We start from the raw sequence: 13,546 nt of genomic DNA, 5'->3' as shown, positions 1-13,546 counted from the left end.
GGATTGGTCAACCATCACGTCACTCAACGCTAATGAGTGGTAGGATTGGTCAACCGCTAATGAGCGGATTTTGTCCTTTTTTTGAATGTTTTTTGTATAGTGTCCGAACAATTTTTGTCTGACCAAAAAGTAAATACACCTATGAGACTCCCCTAATAAGCTTTCTTTTGATATAACATGCGTGTAGGTACGCTCTATAACTTTTGGGCGGCGCAGACACGATGGGCCGAAGGGCCTCTTTCTGTGCTGTAAAACTCTATGACTCTATAGCGGACAGACAGACAAACCAACTGCTTTTTAAAAAATATTATATATTATTTTATATAAGATATAGATAGATATATATGCTGTCACAATGTAGTTGCAAGCTCCGGCCACTAGGTAGCACCATGGGAAAATGAATGGTAAATATTAAATAAATCTGGCTAAAATCATTACACTTGGACTCTCTGCTGTTCTACAATCCTGCCATGCTATATCTTTGCGGAGGCCTACTTGTATCCTGGGAACCTGGAACTCACTTTTTCTCCTTCCCTCTAGGTTCATTTCTTCCTCTTGTTGCCCATTTATTTGTCTTGCAGTCTGGTCCAGTCATAATGTGCCAATCTCTCTATTCCTATTCGCTTCCACATGCACCGTATTTCACAGACTCTTACATTTTCCCCCTTTCAGCTGTTGCTGTTACTGGCAGTTTAATAACCATGAACAGAGTGGAATTATTCCAAAGTTTGCCACTTAAGCAACCGCACAATTACTGGATCCTTATTCAGGTGAAGCATTTTTGTTGTGAATGTAAGCCTTTGTGCCGTCCCTAGTTTGTGCTGTAGTTATCCAGTATCCTGAAGATGGGTTTAAATTATATCTAGAAGAAAATTTTCTTTGGCTAATATTGGCAGTGTATTATGTATTCAAAGCAAAATTGTATGAAAATGAAGGTGTATAACGTCTGTTCGTCATCGCGTCCTATTTTACAGAAACAATTTTTATTTTGACTAAGGGAATTCTTGTATTATCATTTCTGCTCTATAGGACACCTCGTAAGATTGGGGAGAAAATACATGTATATCCACAATGTTGGAGTATAACAATTTCACAGTAAAATTGTCTTGTGTAGGGATTTCTGTAACATATAGGAGACCTGTGTGTTGTTTTTAAGTCTCCATATTTTGAAAACCATATCTATGACTGAGATGTAATGAAGTAGTGCAGTAGAGGACTTTTAGCCAATCAGTTCTTTGACCACTCTACATTCATCCAATCAGAAGCAGGAACTAATTGGATTGCAGAACCATCTCTAGTGTCATTTTTGATTGGTATTACTTTCCAACAAAGCATTCTGTGGTGTACTGCCGCCATTGATTACCCAATCCCTAAAATAAAATTTGGAGCTGAATAAACATGCTAAATTAATGTCTTGCATCTTCCATCACAGCAACCACTACCTCCCCTGTACCCTCTTAGAATCATCATAACCATGATCCAGGTACACCACCCATATTGGCAAACAGCACTAGACCGCCACGTACCTCTAATCCCCAATGTGACCAAGGCATACACAGCAGACCCAAAACAAGAATGCACCCACACATGCTGGGGTGGGGGGGAGAAAGAGTGCATCTGTCTGCAGCATTTCAGTTCCTGACGAGGCTCGCTCCACGCTCCAACCACACTCCTCAGTCCCAAGATGGACCACCAATGGTCCTTGCTGCACTTGCAGCCTGAGCCCAGATCCAGCCAGCTGCTTGCCGCCTGAGTCCTGAAACCTTCTCACGTCACACTCCTAGTACTAGTCTGGCCTCTTGCCGGCGTCTCAACCCAGCTTGAGCCCTCTGCGTAGTTTATTCTGGTGGCAGTTCCAAAGTTCTCTCTCGGGATCAACCTAACTGACGCATTCCACTCCCCCACCCCATTACTGGACTCTGTTCTGGGAAGAGACAAAGAATTGCAGGTAACGCACAGGGGGAAGAAGAGAAGAAAAATCAAAGGGTGATACAATTGGAAGGAGAGACGGCAAAAAATCCTGAAAGTGGGGTGAGGCAAGGAAGCCAGGAAAGAAATCATGGTAGAAAATAAAAAGGGTGGACTGAGCGAGAAGCACAAAACAACAAGGAAGGTTTTTACAACAGCTACCTGTGCTGAGCCGAGAGGTGGAAGTGACTTCTCTCGACTCCAATCCTAATCCCTGTGTAAATGCCTTTGTCTTAATTGTGATCTGTGAGCAATGCCGCAGGAGACCCACTTGTTATCATTAATTTTGTACAGTTTGTCATATATAAAATGCTACAAATTGATGCCCTAAATTTTTCTTCGGAAAACAAATACTATTCCAGCCAAAATCTCCTGAGTCTTCTGTCTCTCTCAAATGTGTGTTTCTACCCTGTGGCCAAATTTTCAACTGCAGAGCTGATCGCTGAATCTAGTGAATCATACTGATTGAAAATGCAGAGTTCTGATTGATTGATAGCTGTACTTCCAAACTCTATTCCAGATAGCCTGATGTATGATGAAATCTTAACTGTTAACTGCTTCAAGGTGTTCTCTAACAGCAAAACATTGCTACAGGTCAGGGCACGAGTTTAAAAGTTGCTTATGTTCCATAAAGACTCGTAAAGAACCATACTCAATGATCATGGGATAATGCAATAATCGTGGGGGAGTTTAATCTTCATATAGACTGGGCAAACCAAATTGGCAAAAGTAGCTTGGCGGATGAGCTCATGAAATGCATTCGAGACGTTTTTCTAGAAGAATATGTCGAAGAACCAACTAGGGAACAGGCTATTTTAGATCTAGTACTGTGGGCACATGGGATTGGGGGCAAGTTACTGACTTGGATAGAGAACTGGTTGGCAGACAGGAAGCAAAGAGTTGGAATAAACGGGTCTTTTTCCGAGTGGCAGGCAGTGACTAGTGGGGTACCGCAGGGATCGGTCCTAGGACCCCAGCTATTCACAATATATATTAATGATCTAGACGAGGGAACTAGATGTAATATCTCAAGTTTGCAGACGACACAAAGCTGGGTGTGCTGTGAGGGGGATGCCGAGAAACTCCAGTATGATTTGGACAGGTTGGGTGATATGGCAGATGCAGTATAATGTAGATAAATGCGAGGTTATCCACTTTGGTGGCAAAAACAGGAAGGCAGATTATTATCTGAACGGCAATAGATTGGGAGAAGGGGAAGTGCAATGAGACCTGGGTGCCCTTGTGCACCAGTCGCTGAAGGTAAGCCTGCAGGTGCAGCAGGCGGTTATGAAGGCAAATGGTATGTTAGCCTTCGTAGCGAGAGGGTTTGAGTACAGGAACAAGGATGTCTTGCTGCAGTTGTACAGGGCCTTGGTGAGACCACACCTTGAGTATTGTGTGCAGTTTTGGTCGCCTTATCTGAGGAAGGATGTTCTTGCCATGGAGGGAGTGCAGCGAAGATTCACCAGACTGATACCTGGGATGGCAGGAATGACGTATGAGGAGAGATTGGGTCAATTGGGCTTATACTCGCTGGAGTTTAGAAGAATATGAGGGGATCTCATTGAAAGTTATAAAATTCTAACAGGACTAGACAGACTAGATGCAGGAAGGATGTTCCTGATGGTGGGGGAGTCCAGAACCAGGGGTCACAGTCTAAAGATAAGGGGTAAGCCATTTAGGACAGAGATGAGGAGGAATTTCTTCACCCAGAGAGTGGTGAACCTGTGGAATTCTCTACCACAGAAGGCAGTAGAGGCCAATTCATATTCATATATTCATAAATATATTCAAGAAGGAGTTAGATATATTTCTTAAGGCTAAAGAGATCAAGGGATATGGGGAGAAGGCAGGGACAGGGTACTGAATTTGGATGATCAGCCATGATCTCATTAAATGGCGGAGCAGGCTCGAGGGGCCGAATGGCCTACTCCTATCTTCTATGTTTCTATGTTAATAAGACAGGGTTAATTAGTACTCTTGTAGTAAAGGATCCTCTGGGGAAGAATGATCATAATATAATAGAATTTCAAATTAAGTTTGAAAGTGAAGTGGTTAAGCCCGAAACTAGGATCTAAAATTTAATCAAAACCAATTACCCAGGTATGAGGGGCGAGTTGGCTGAGGTAGATTGGGAAATTAGATTAAAAGATATGACGGTAGATAAGCAATGTCAAACATTTAAAGAAATAATTTGTAATTCTCAACAAATATGCATTCCCTTGAGAAATTAAAAACTCTACTGGAAAAGTGGTACAGCCGTGGCTAACTGGAGAAGTTAAGGATAGTATTTGATTAAAAGAAGATTACAATGTTGCCTAAAAGAGTAATAAACCTGAGGATTGGGAGGGTTTAAAAAATCAGCAAAGGATGAGAGTAAACTAGCAAGAAACATTAAAACAGATTGTAAGTAATGTAAAAAAGAAGAGATTAGTGAAAGTAAACGTGGGTCCCTTAGAGACAGACTCAAGAGGAATTATAATGGGGAATAAGGAAATGTTAAACAAATATTTTGTGTCTGTCTTCACAGTAGAAGACACAAAGAACATACCGGAAATTGTGGGGAACCAAGGATCTAATGAGAGTGAAAAACTTAAAATAATTAATATTAGTAAAGAAAAAGTACTGGTGAAATTAATGGGACTAAAAGCCGACAAATCCCTGCACCCTAGGGTTTTAAGAGGTGGCTGCAGAGATTGTTGATGCATTGGTTTTGATTTTCCAAAATTCCCTAGATTCTAGAATGGTCCCCACAAATTGGAAGGTAGCAAATGTAACCCTGCTGTTCAAGAAAGGAGGGAGAGTGAAAACGGAACTATAGGCCAGTTAGCCTCACACCAGTAGTAGGGAAAATGCTAGAATCTATTATTAAGGACGTGGTAACAGGGCACTTAGAAAATCACTATGATTAGACAGAATCAACACATTTTTATGAAAGGGAAATTCTGTTTGACATTTTGAGGGTGTAACTAACACAGTAGATAAGGGGGAACCAGTGGATATAGTATATTTGGATCTTCAGAAGGCATTCGATAAGGTGTTACACAAGATTAAGGCTCATGGAATCGGGGTAATATATTAGCATAGATTGAGGATTGGTTAATGAATAGAAAACAGAGTAGGAATAAACGGGTCATTTTTGGGTTGGCAGGGTGTAACTAGAGGGGTGCCGCAAGGAGTGCTTGGGCCTCAGCTATTTACAATCTATATCAATGCCTTGGATGAGGGGACCGAGTGAATGTATCCAAGGTTGCTGATGTTACAAAGCTATATGGGAAAGTAAGCTGTGAGGAGGTTGCAGAGAGGCTGCAAAGGGATATAGACCGCGGTTAAGTGATTGGGCAAGAAGGTGGCAGATGGAGTATAATGTGGGGAAGTGTGAAATCATCCACTTTGGCAGGAAGATATGGGGATAGGGTGGAAAAGTGGAGTTGATGTAAAAGTTCAGCCATGATCTTGTTGAATGGCGGAGCAGGCTTAGTGGGCTGTATGGCCTACTCCTGTTCCTATTTGTTAAGTTATTGTGTTCTGGTTGTGGTAACTGGAACTGCTGACGATGGAGCACTGAAAATAAAAGCTGCATGTAGTTTCTGCATGTAAATCTGGTTATATAATTGAATGAGACCCTGTTTATAGTGCTCCCCTTGATATACCACAAAGCTTCACTGGCTCCTGCACACTACGTTTTAGCAAGTTGTTAACTGTCCCTAATTGTGATAAAGCCAGCTGTGCTGATCCACCCTTGTATATGACTGTTCACATCGGAGAGGCCTCTAGGTTTTTAGCTTGCAATGTCTGATGCAGGTCTATATTGTTGTATCTAACAGCAACAACAGCTTGTATTTACAGTAAGGCTAGTCTCACTGATAAGTCTGATAAAGGGAGGGAACAAAGATGTAAACGTGTGAATATGGGATAAGCTTCCTTGGTACGTTCTGATGCTTTGGCTGGGAAGACTTTGTGGTGAATTAGTTTCTTATTTCACATCATTGCATCCTGAACTCTTGAAGATTATCAGAAACTTGCCAGCATAAAAGGATGATGCAGCCAGTATTAATCTTCCATTTGGGAGTTGGCTGATAAAATGTGAAGGAACAGCAGGGATGCAGATGTCCACTTATTTGGGATGAAGAGAATTGTTTACGAGTGCCAACAAGGCATCAGTGGATATTTTTATTTGAGTTTGCAGCTATTGGATTCAAAAAACTGCTTTATTTCTTACACAGCAGCTTTCTTATGACCCTTGATTAAATACTGCTGTTCCTTCTGTGGTGGAGGAATTGTTCGTGAATGTGTGTACATATTACTCATGATACCAGATCTCTTGAGGGTTTGTTTTTTATTGGACTTTTTGCTTAAATACAGTTAGCTCACTCTTATGGATATGGATTTACCATTTGTACTTGGGTGTAAGGTGGATCGACATAGAAGACTTATCTTCTCTGTTCTCTTTCCCCCCTTTCCCCCCCCCCCCCCCAACAAAATCCATGGATCTTGTCTAAAACAAAGGACAACATTACAATTTTTCTGTCTCACCTGTGAGGCTGACATCCACAAATACATTTTTTCCCTTGCTATGTCATTCTTATCCACTATTGCCTCACTCTTCTCGTGCTATTACAGGGGTATATTTAAATCGCAACCCTCCCTGATGTCCTGGTATTGTGTTCCTGCTGAGTCCACCACCTTTAGAGAAATTGCTAGAGGGAAATTTGAAGGAGGGTATGACTTACATATAATACAACCCTCCCTCCTTTTAACTAAACCAGAACATACATTTCTCCCGTTAAATTGAAAAGAGAAGGCTGAGGGGTGACCTTATAGAGGTGTTTAAAATCATGAAAGGTTTTGATAGAGTGGATACAGTGAGAGTGTTTCCACTTGTGGGGAAAGAGCAAAACTAGAGGCCATCAATATAAGATAGTCACCAAGAAATCAAATGGGGAATTCAGAAGAAACTTCTTTACCCAGAGAGTGGTGAAAATGTGGAACTCGCTCCCACAGGGAGTGGTTGATGCGAATAGTGTGGATACATTTAAGGGTTGGTTAGATAAGCATATGAGGGAGAAGGGAATAGAGGGTTATGTTGATGAGGAAAGACTGGAGGAGGCTCGAGTGGAGCGTAAATGCTGGCATGGACTGGTTGGGCTGAATGGCCTGTTTCTGTGCTGTAATCCTATATAAGTTGAAGACCATCTTCCAAAACACACTCGATTCAGGAATTGTCCCTTTAGATTGGAAAATTGCAAATGTAACTATTATTTAAGAAAGGTGAGAGAGATACCAGGAAACTATAGTTAGTTTAACATCTGTTGTGGGGAAGTTATTGAAATCTATAATTAAGGAGAGTGACTGAGCACTTGGATAAATTTAATATGATTACAGAGAGCCAACATGGATTTGTAAAGGTTAGGTCATGTTTGATGTACCTAATTGAATTTTTTGAGGAATTAACTAAAGTAGTAGACAGTGGAATGTCTATGGATGTAGTTTATATGGACTTCCAGAAGGCATTCAGTAAGGTTCCACATAAGAGACTGTTAGCTAAAATTAAAGCTCATGGAATTGAAGGCAAATTATTGACCTAGCTAGGAGATTGGTTAGGCGGTAGAAGACAGAGTAGGGATAATGGGTATGTACTCGAATTAGAATGATGTGACACTGGTGTCTCACAAGGGTCTGTGCTGGGGCCTCAACTATCCATTATATTTATTATTGACTTGGATAACACAAAGAGAACCATGTATCCAAGTTTGCCATGGCACAAAGATTAGTGGTATAGTAAGTGTAGAGGGGAGCATAAAATTACAAAGAGATATTGCTAGATTAAGGGCAAATCTATGGCAGATGGATTTCAACACTGGTGATTTTGGACCAAAAAAGGATAGATCGGAGTATTATTTAAATGGTGAAAGGTTAGGAACAGTGAAAGTCCAAGGAGATTTAGGGTCCATGTGCGCAGATCACTAAAATGTAGTAGTCCGCAATGTTCCCTCTAAGCTGCCCGGCCGCACAGGTCTCTGCGGGACCGGATTTCTGAATGGTAAATTTTGCGCATGCGTGAAATTATAAATGGGCCGCACACCCCCTTAAAGGGGCTGAGCACCCAAAAAAAATTAGGAGGAACGTTGGTAGTCAGATACAAAAAATAATCAAAAAGGCTAATGGAACGTTAGTTATACAAAGCCCTGGTGAGAGCACATCTGTGTACAGTTCTGGACACCGCATCTTAGAAAAGATATATTTGCCTTGGAAGGAGTGCAGCGCAGACTCAGCAGAAATTTACATGGGGTCCAAGGGTTAGATTATGAGGAGAGATTACATAAACTAGGCTTGTATTCCCTGGAATATGAAAGGTTTAGGGACGATTTGATTGAGGTTTTTAGGATTTTGAAAAGGATTGATAGGGTAGCTAGAGAGAAACGTTCTCTGCTGGTGGGGCAAGTCCATAACAAGGGGGCATAACCTCAAAATCCGAGCTAGGCCATCTGAGAGAGAAGTTAGTAACCACTTCTTCACACAAATGGTGGTAGAAGTGTGGAACACACTCCCACAAAAAGCAGGCAATGCTCGCTCAGTTAATTTTAAAACTGAGATCGATAGATTTTTGCTAGACAAGGGTATAAAAGGTTAAGGAGCCAAGGCAGGTGGATGGAGTTAAGATACAGATCAGCCATGATCTCATTGAATGGTGGAACAGGCTCAAGGGGCTGAATGGCCTCCTCCAGTTCCTATGTTCCTAAAACAAGCCTGAAATTGCTGCTTGTGACATCTGTTCTTCACTATGATGGTGTAAAATATATTGAGAAAGAGGAGCTCGTCTAAATCCTCACTTGTGCTGATACACTTGCTCAGCAATCAAATTTGCATGGATGCACTTCGAGTAAATTTCTTGACGGTTTCATTACTTTTTCTTCTTTGCGCATCCACTGTGATGTCCATGAAGCCCTTTAACTCCAGCTGGTGTGCAGGAAGCCTCGATTGTGAATTGCCACCAGTATGGGTCTTGGGTATGCCAATTGCAAATCAACCCTTAATTATATTGGTTTTTAGCAGAAGTAGTATTTCAACTTTAAGGAATGTGTCAACATTAACTGCAGTTAATCGTATGGCCAATTGGTATGCATGTCTTAAATTTTTTAATGCACTTTGAGTGATGGTATGGGCAGATTAGTAGTTCTACATGGTTAAACAGCCAAACTGGTTTATGTGGAGGGACCGGATAGTAAACCAAATTGAATAGTACGGGCAGCTAATGAAAAATTAAAGGACTTGATCTGAAGAAGTTCAAACTCCAGATTGGAATGGATGGTTACCACTTGAAATTGCTTCCTTTTTAAGGAAAAGGGTCAAAGAACAGCAGTGAGGAGGTTGACTGATTTGCATTTTACTGTTTTAACACTAAGAGATGGCTCTGATTAAGAGGTCGAGATGGACATTGTTCTTGGTCCAGTAGCTGTGCTTGAGCAGTTAAAAATTCAATGACCGGTCAGGTGTGGTAAATGTAAAAATGGTACTGTGTGCAGATTAAATGTGTATTTTTCTTAAAGCATTCTCCACATAGCACTAGGATAAGCCGAAGAGAGCATGATCCTTTTACACTTTCTTTTGATTAATGATGTTGAGGTATCCAACATGCTTCAGGTCTAAAAACATCCCGCTGGGCCAAGTCAATCCTTACCTTCCTGCCAACTTCTCAGTGAGATTCAAAAAGCCTAATTTACTCAACTCAGTGTACCAAAGCTTTATAAGCACTAGATGACTCTTTCTGATGTTTCTTGTGAGTAATGAAACCTGGTACGAGGCTTGCCGTTTTTGCCTACCTTCCCTTTGCAAAACACAGAAAGCATGCCTCCTCAACCTTTGAGACCCTGGGAACTTGCTCAAGGAGCCTCAAGATAAAATGATGTTGGCCTCATTGTTGATTATGATAGCAGACAAGTCCCTGAAAGGCTGACTAAATCCTCCCTTGTGGACATGGTGTGGAGATGCCGGTGTTGGACTGGGGTGGACAAATGTAAGAAGTCACACAACACCAGGCTATAGTCCAACAGTTTTATTTGAAATCACAAGCTTTCGGAGCGCTGCTCCTTCGTCAAGTTGAACGGGCAGGGAGTTTCTCAACTTTCCAGAGGCACCTCTGCATCTCTCCACTTCACCTGATGAAGGAGCAGCACTCCAAAAGCTTGTGATTTCAAATAAAACTGTTGGACTATAACCTGGTGTTGTGTGACTTCTTACATTTCTCCCTTGTGGAGTTTGTGGCCTTGAAATTGGTTGATGCGGCACCCATTTTACAGGCGAGAAATGAGTGAATATGCATCCAATAAGGTGGGTGGCATGTGCCATATTGGTGAAGACAGAAAAAGAGCTGTCCAGGGTTTGCACTTGAAATGGGCGTTAGGTCACTTGTATATGCAAAAAAGTGGCCTAGCACCTGTTTTAGGTTCCCTTCACAAAATTGGTCTTTTCTGAATGCTGGCTCCTTAAGAACCCCTGGAGGCTGCAACCAAAAAGGTAAGTTTAAAAAAAACATTATCTGAATGTTGAGCTGGAGGGACAGTGCTGAAAACTGTTGCCCCCTTTCCAGTCTCACCAGACCCCCCCAAACAAGGACCTACCTACCTGAGGGTTGCTGTGGGCTACATTGAAATCCTCCTCACTGCCGACCTCCTGGGCTCGCTCAGCGGCCGTTCGCAGCTCTATCGTCTCGTGTAAAGGAGGCCCGATATAGTGTGTGCCTGGGGCCTACCTGTTCCATTGCACAGATCATTCCCTGTGCCCAGTTCATGCAAGCCTGCCAATATGAACCAATTTCTATGCCATTGTCTGAATTGGTAGGGCCTGAACTGACTCAATATGTTAACAGCAATCTAATTCGGTACTTCAGAATAAAAACCATACTCACTGGGTTTTACAGGCCGATTTTGTTTCCACATGGTGACCTGCCTGTTGAGTACTCGTAGCTCCCAGGAAAGGGCCTCTCATTATCAGTTGTGGAGATACTTGTAGTCTCTTGGCAAGCCTGTATAAATAAGACTTGCAATACTAAGGAGATTTGTCCTTCAAGATTGATACCAATATTTATGGACTCCACCCTGTTTGAAGTTTTCCTTCCTTCACCCTTACTGCCACAAAAAAAAGTTGACCATCTAAATTTGTATGGCTGGTTTCCCTGTAAGTTTTTACTTTTTTAAAAGCTCTGTTAGCACTAGAATTTTGAAGTACAGTACTGTTCTTCAACTGCTAGATGTTACAAGTGCATTTTACGAAACTGTTGAGAAACCTGCTGTAGAAAATGTATGCATCCTTCTAAGTGATGTGTCTGCAGGCACTCTAACACTACAGAAAAACCTGCACGTATAGGCATGACGAAAGTCCAAGCTAGCGCATCTTTCCAACGATACTGGACTAAATGTCTCATTTGTTCTATTTTCCAGTGAAACGTGATATTCAGCAAGATGATGAAGAAGCTGTCCATGTTAAGGAGCAGAGCATTCTGGAGCTGGGGGCACTCCTAGCCAAAACGGGACAGGCAGCAGGTAAACGATATAGCACTTGTCTATTTGGTGGAGGGGACATGTATACTGCAACTAGTATTGAGTACATGTGAGGCCAGACTACAAAAACTTGTTTCTAGCAAGAGCATTGTGTTTCCTGTTTATGGATGTGTTGCATTAAAAGGTATTATGCTGAATTGCCGGATACTAGAAAGGAAATATCAGACCCCTGGTGATCCTTTCCTGTTTTATGTTTTCAAATTGCTGATCAAAGGCAGTCTTGGAGCAGATGTTTTCCAGTGGTCCCCTCCTGGAGTGTATCCTGTTCTGAGTGTTAACTCTCAAATGATTTCTGGCAGCATTAGGAAGAGTAAGTCAACGAGTGTAGGACTTGAACTTGTTTTCCTCTTTTTAAAACAATGTTTCTCTTCAGACAGTATCTGGACATTAAATAATTTTCATGGAAGGAGGCCATTCGGCCCATTGTGCCTTCAAGTATTTCTCCAATTTTCTTTTGAAAGTTATTATTGAATCTGCTTCCACCACCCTTTCAGGCAGTGCATTCCAGATCATCGTAACTCGCTGCATTTAAAAATAATAAATAAATAGTTCTCCTGGTTCTTTGGTCAATTACCGTAAATCTGTCTCCTGGTTATCCACCCTTCCACCACTGGAAGCAGTTGCTCCTTGTTTACTCTATGAAAATGCTTCATGATTTTGAACGCCATTATTAAATCTTCACTTAACCTTCTCTGCTTTAAGGAGAATGAGCCCAGCTTCTCTAGTCTCTCCATGTAACTGAGGTCCCGTATCCCTGGTACCATTCCAGTAAATCTCTGCACCCTTTCTAAGGTCTTGACATCCTTCCTAAAGTGTGGCACCCAGAATTGGACAAACTACTTCGGCTGGGGCCTAACCAGTGATTTATACAGGTTTAACATAACTTCCTTCCTTTGTACTCTATGCCTATTATGTTTATAAAGCCATGGATACCGTACTTTTTTTTTAACAGCTTGTCCTGCCACCTTCAGAGATTTGTGTACTTACACCCCCAGGTTTCTCTGTTCTGCACCCCCTTAAAACTGTACTATGTTAGAGATTTTTAATTGTTGCTTATATCTTCAGTACTAAACTTGTATTTGTGGTTTAATTGTGCCTGTTGTGGCAAAATACAGCATCTGGCAGTGTGAAACTTGTAGAAGCCATTGGTCTCAGCAGCGCCACCTTAAAGCACTTTGTGGAACTGTAGGGCTGATAGTAAATCCTCTATAGGGTCACTGGTTTACAGTGGCTAAATAAGTCGCATTCAATTTTATTGCGATGTATTTCAGGTTGTTTATCGGTGTCTTGGGATTGTGTTCTGTAAGCTTGTGTTCTTGATCATTTTATACCAAACAAAATGTCATCTCCAAGAAATAATTTTCCTATTTCATGTGAAATATCACAGTTGAGAATGGATGCCATTGTGAAGCAAAACTACTCCATAGTCTCTTCATCAGTTTAGTTCCCGTTTTTAAGTTTACCCCTAGTTGTTTAAATTAAATGGGGCATAAATGTAAATATAATTCCAAGCTGGGATACACTCCGTCCCATTCAATGCATTGGCCGTGACTCACTTGACACTTGGATATACATTTGCATCCCACTGTGTCTCTCCAATGTATACTCATGGAAGCACAAAGCTCCTGTCTTTCAAATTTGTAGGAACTGGTGCTTTTAACCTTGCCCCTGAAATGCAATTTTTTTGGCAAACCCAAGAACCAGTTACGTATCAAGATAGCTCTGAAACTTAGCAACGTATTTTGTATGTTCTTCCATGAACGTATTCACATACTGCTGAGGAGACATTGATAATTGTTGCTGCTCTTTCACGAGAGCACAGACTTTATTTCTTTGCTTCACCTTTTCTCTTCGAGTTACTCCAGTAATTGAGATTTGAGCAGTAGTAGCCAGTTGACACAAGCCTTGTCTAAGGAGGTGCATTTCCCAGAGTTTGTGGGCACTCATTGCGAAAGTGATCACCAAGTTCTAATTAACTAAAAGTAAGTGGGGAAAATGCTTTGAATGCTTCTTGGTTT

General features: G+C 41.5%; 1 protein-coding gene across 1 annotated transcript in view; it reads left to right on the top strand.

The window, feature by feature from the left end:
- LOC147101464 (26S proteasome non-ATPase regulatory subunit 11) overlaps positions 1-13,546 on the top strand; it is an 82,393-nt gene that overhangs the window by 22,055 nt on the left and 46,792 nt on the right. The window contains exon 2 of the mRNA XM_085966603.1: positions 11,409-11,510. Within this exon, the coding sequence (XP_085822729.1) occupies positions 11,409-11,510 (102 nt within the window). The remainder of the gene's footprint in view (positions 1-11,408; positions 11,511-13,546) is intronic.

Source organism: Somniosus microcephalus, chromosome 24 (assembly GCF_052327205.1).
Source record: "Somniosus microcephalus isolate GS21.2 chromosome 24, FLI_Smic_1.0, whole genome shotgun sequence".
Classification (NCBI taxonomy): Eukaryota; Metazoa; Chordata; class Chondrichthyes; order Squaliformes; family Somniosidae; genus Somniosus; species Somniosus microcephalus.
This window is presented reverse-complemented; position numbering and strand designations above follow the sequence as displayed.